General features: G+C 28.6%; 1 protein-coding gene across 1 annotated transcript in view; it reads right to left on the reverse strand.

Annotated features, from left to right (window-relative positions):
• Positions 1-3,760: 3,760 nt before the first annotated feature.
• LOC108755476 (atrial natriuretic peptide-converting enzyme-like) overlaps positions 3,761-5,519 on the reverse strand; it is an 81,170-nt gene continuing 79,411 nt past the window's right edge. The window contains exons 19-22 of the mRNA XM_018498502.1: positions 5,273-5,426; positions 4,806-4,929; positions 4,346-4,494; positions 3,761-4,039 (exon numbers count right to left, since the gene is read on the reverse strand). Of these exons, the coding sequence (XP_018354004.1) occupies positions 3,836-4,039; positions 4,346-4,494; positions 4,806-4,929; positions 5,273-5,426 (631 nt within the window). The 3' untranslated portion in view covers positions 3,761-3,835. The remainder of the gene's footprint in view (positions 4,040-4,345; positions 4,495-4,805; positions 4,930-5,272; positions 5,427-5,519) is intronic.

The raw sequence follows: 5,519 nt of genomic DNA on the forward strand, positions 1-5,519 counted from the left end.
AATATATCATTCTGATTGTCTAATTCTTAACTTTTCTCAAAACGTATGAAAGCAATGTATTAATATACATATATTTTATATATGTCTGTACCTTTTATATTTTATAGATAATATAATACAAATGGAATGTGTAAAAAAATGTTATGTGCTCTTCAAACTACATGAAATAATAAATAGAGCTCTTGATTGGAGTACGTTACTATACAGTAGTTATATGACAGAGAATTTTAGTAGACTACTTAATAAAATATATTATAATTATATCTTAAAATTATAAACTAATCACTTTCGTATATCCTAAGTTTACTATTATCCTTAATAAGTAATTTATTGTCCATCATGGAACATTTCCTAATTCTATTTATTGTCTGCTCACACAGTATTGTCGGTTATTTAAATATATAATCCATTTTACAACTAAACTGTTGTCTGGATACTAAGGAAGACAGTTATTGTCCAAGTTATTTCTTATTGTCTGAAAGTTCCTGTCTTATAGAAAGAGTCATTTTCAGATGTCTTAATTAGATAATAAATCTGGAAAATTGAATTTACTATCATGGAATGTTTTTCATGTGTCAAAGACATCCTTTTTTTATGTAAAAAAATTGTATTTAAATATCATTTTTTTAATATGTATATATTACAAATAGTATTAATCACTATAATTTTATTAAGACTTGACAGAAATTTGTATTTTTTTTATTCATAAATGACGAGAATAAAGTATGAGAAAAAAAATAAAGCAGGAATCACATTCCAAATAAAATAAGCAGATAAATAAAAATGGCTTGCAAATAAACCGAGCTAAATATCAATTACCGTCGTGGCTAACAATACTGTTCATCTTACTGCTTAGAAAAGGTATAAGTCAATTAGTAAGACTCCTAAAAAACATACCTCATACAAAATATACTCATTGAAAAACGATTTTTTTTATAGTGCAGGTCAAAAATGTGCTGGTGCAGAGTATTGTCCCTAGAATTCAGTCAACATGTTTTTTACATCTACATATAGCGCTACGAACACTCTATTTTCTATAAGCCTCTATGCTTAGATATTTTATATTGTAACATATTATATATTACTTTATATCATATCATATTATTATATACGTATAACAACTTTTACGTACAATTTGCTTATACCTGATGCACGTACGAATATTTCAATTAGAATACGGCAGGCTGAGCAAGAGTATACAATGTTAAGTTTTTTACTCCTAATTATCCTTTTCACAAAAAATGACAACAGTAATCAATTTAAAATAGATAGATGTACGTACTACCGTAATACTAAAATATTCAACGTATATCTCGTTCATTTTATTCAAAAATTTCGTAATTATAATAGAAATCCTAGATTCTTATCATATGCAGAAAAGATTTTTATCATAACAATGAATTAAAAATATCTCAAATATTCATAACAAATATTAAAATCTATACGTGATATCCAAGTAATAATAGTAATGACAGTAAGATATACTTACTTAAATTTTCTCTTATTTAAATCGTTAATTTTTTATTAGCTCAGCCTATCATCGAGACTTCTTGCATACCATACTTTTCGGTGAAATAAGTGTTGCAAAACAATGAACCTGACAGACGAAATTATGCCAATAATTGAGTTTAGACTGCGACGTTATTTCTCATTGAGTAACGTTTGCAGTGAGATATACGATGAAAATACATGCTACTATTCGTGACATCGTCATGGCAGTTCTTCCATCTTCAATTCGTATGTACATCAGCATTCTCGTAATACTGTATCTGTCTCGAACATACATATGCGTAAATATGAATCATGGTATTGAATCGCATGATTTCAAAGTTTATGATGTCCAAGGGCCATGGCACATAAAAAAAACTTAAGTAATAAAACGTAAAGAAAATCAACATGTAGGATTAACTATTAACTACTGCTTATATTATTACGATTTTACGGTCTTTAGCTAATTCACTTACTGGTTCACTTATAGGTTTTATTGGTTAAGTTTTTTTATGTGTCATGGTCCTAATAAAAATGTACAGTATGCAATGATGTCTCTGTTATGTCTATACGTTTATACCTGCGACTATATAGTTTTGGGTGCCTTGCACGCGCTCTTAAAACGAACGTGATTATTATAGTAGATAACTAACTACATCGCAATATGCATTTACATCGATAAGCACATAGATATTTTCTTTGTTTCTTAGGATATATTGTCACTTCGTATGCGCATTATTTAAAATATTCGCGCGATGGTACAGTAATGCATTTTATGCAATACGTGTACAACATTTTACCCGTAAGGGGTGTGCGCTTAACTCGTTCTTTTACAAAAATACAGTTTATCGATTATATGTATATATATATATATATATAATGTGCTTTCGTTAGCATATACATTTTCTTCATCTTAATAGTACATACTAAATTATATAACTTCTGATAATATTATCTGTGTAGACATCTGTGTAGTACTGTGTATATCACAAACCATCGAAAAGCATTTGCTTCTCTTTTCAAATATAAATGTGCGATATATCAACAAAAAAGCTATTTCAAAAGAATATAATCCTCCCCTATTTGTATGAGGATTCGTAAATCACAGATTTCCTATGATTGCCATACAAATCTATAAGTCGTTTGAGATAGAATAGCAGTATAAGCTAAATTATTCGTATTTTAAGAAATAAAAGGATTTCTGAAAAATATTTAATAAGAATATAATTGCTTTATTATATTTTCTTAATTCCAACGAAAATCATTTCTATAATTGAAAAAGAAAAGGTTTTAAATTGAGACTCATAAAGCAAGTATAAATGTCATGTTTTTTTAAAGAATATATAATACTCATACCGCTTATACCACTGAAACGACTCATATCATTGAATGTCGTTAAACGCACACCCTATATAGATTAAAAGTTACCACTTGGTGGCTCATACACTGCTGTCTTAAAGCCGGCAGCGATACAAAATATTTTTTGTCGCATCACATGCGTCGATTTTCGTTTTGTGCACAAATCTTCAATTTTTTTTACTATTTCAGTAGGTACCAAAAGTACATACATTGTTGGCATTTTTGATCCTTTCTTTTATCTAGTAGTTTCCTAGAAAATGGCTTATTACTTGAACTTATAGGTACGCAAATATCCTGTATCTGTATAATAGCTTCATTTATAAATTAGTGTATCCTATATGTTTCCGATTATCTTACATTTCCCTTGTTCGAATAGCTTATCATAAAATCTTTTTACGAAAAATCGCAAAGTGGTGAAATTTCGTATTAATGGACGAGCTATGACTGAGAATTGCAGTAGCAAATATCAGTATTTAAACATATTGATGATAAAATCCGATTTTTCTATAATTATCTGTCTACAATGTGAGAAAATAGTTTACCTGCTACTGTGACCTGCTGCAATTAGACTTAATTAAATTATTCTTATAACTCGAGGAAAAATTCCATTATGGTATTCATCATCCAGCATCCCTTAGCTAATGTTCATGATTATCAGTGATTTTTATCAGCTTATACTGTTTATCTGTACTTACTAATCCCAAAAAATAAGATTAACGATCTGTTAATACTTAGCTCTCTTTTCTTCATTCAAAGTTGTTGCACAAGATACAAAATACTATCCTTTGATTGAGCGTACAGAAATTGCTGAGCGCAAATTAGTAGATCGGGAATCCATAATTTCAGTTCTAGTATCTTTTTCTTTCAATACATGTCGTGAAAACGTCGAAGTCCGCGTTTACTTTGTCTTACATTTTTCCTTCATTTCTGCTTGGTTTGTTTCTATATTGCCGATTTTTACATTAAATATTTTGTCCGACTCGATGCCTTACATTTTTCCATTACTTCTACTGTTATACTCGGAGTACTTAGACATTTCTTTTTGGATCCACGTTACGTATTTGGGTACGTAAGCGTAGACTCCGGGCAGTTTTGGATGAGCGCATTTTATGCCCCAGCTAACAATTCCGCCAACAAACCATCTATCTTTATCTTCCTTATCTTGACATAACAGAGGTCCTCCAGAGTCGCCCTTGAAAAAAATAAATAATTCATAATTATTGTCATATTTATTTGTGAAAATTATAGTAGCAAATAACGTGACATATACAAAAGTTATTAAATGTAATATTTAAATATTTTAATGATATTTTACAAATACGATATTTAAGATGATCCAAAAATTAATATAATGTAGTTAAATTTGAATAATAACGTATATTGTAGTTTTATAAAATCACATTGAAAATAATTCTCGATTCGCAATATATACATAATATTTTTATAATTTACGGAGAATACATAAACGTTTTAATTATTTAGATTTTAGATAATTTACTTGGCATGCATCTTTTCCTCCATCCGCATAGCCAGCGCAGATCATTCCATCGGTGACATTCAATTCTTTATACGCTAACCATGAATTGCAAAGGTGTCGAGGCAGAATAGGAACTACAACCTCGTTTACGGCTGGCTCATATTCAGAGGCTGAAAGTAACCGATGAGATAATAATTGAACTTAATTCACAAATATTTTCTTCCTAAATCAAGTTCATTATTTGTAACAATTTAATATTTAAATGAACTATACAAATTGAAAATTTATTATTTCTTTACTCATACTCTGACTTCAGTTATAGAAGAAAAAACTTACTGTTCTTTCGAAATTTATATCTCAATGATTGTTATATCATGTTATATTAAATTGTTAAGTATTCGATTGTTGATTTGCGTATATCATAAATTAATATTGCAAATAAATATTTTGAAAGGAATATTTTTTGCTGAATGATACTTACAATCGGTATCGTTTTTCTTGCCCCATCCAATAACAGTACAATTTGTATCGGGTGTAAGATTAGTGTCAGCAGTCGGTAAGCACACTGGTCTCAGATGTTCATGATACTGAACTCGCTTCTCAAGCTGCAATTAATATGGGGTACTGCATGAAAAAGTACTAAATTTAAAACAGTATTCAAATTAGAATAAAAAATAATTTTATAGTATAGACTTTTTTAATTTTTTTTTTAATTAAAATTCGACTTATATATATATTTTTCAACATAATCTCCTTTTAAAAAGTCATTTATCAAACTTCCCAACTCCATAATAATTAATCCATGATAATTAAACACAAATACCTAAATAAAAAGGGCTTAAAATAGTCAATTAAAATTATTAATCAGATATTGACTAATATTTTTACGTAAATTTATATACATATATATTTACGTGATTTAAATAATAAACTTGAAAATATATTTACTTGAAACAAAGCGACATCATTGTCGTGAGCAACACCCAGGTTGTAATACGGATGAGGTATGACTCTTTTCACCTTCAGTTTTTGACCGAGATAAGTATGGGAAAGTCTTCTAGTAATGCCAAGCTGTATCGTCCAACCGGACACCTCTGAATGACTAAAACCATCGATATATAGAGAATTAATTCATATATTTAAAAATTTCTGTTAGTTCTTATTAATATACATATCAATATATAATATATATATA

The sequence above is a fragment of the Trachymyrmex septentrionalis genome, unplaced genomic scaffold (genome assembly GCF_001594115.1).
Source record: "Trachymyrmex septentrionalis isolate Tsep2-gDNA-1 unplaced genomic scaffold, Tsep1.0 scaffold87, whole genome shotgun sequence".
NCBI classification, from domain to species: Eukaryota; Metazoa; Arthropoda; class Insecta; order Hymenoptera; family Formicidae; genus Trachymyrmex; species Trachymyrmex septentrionalis.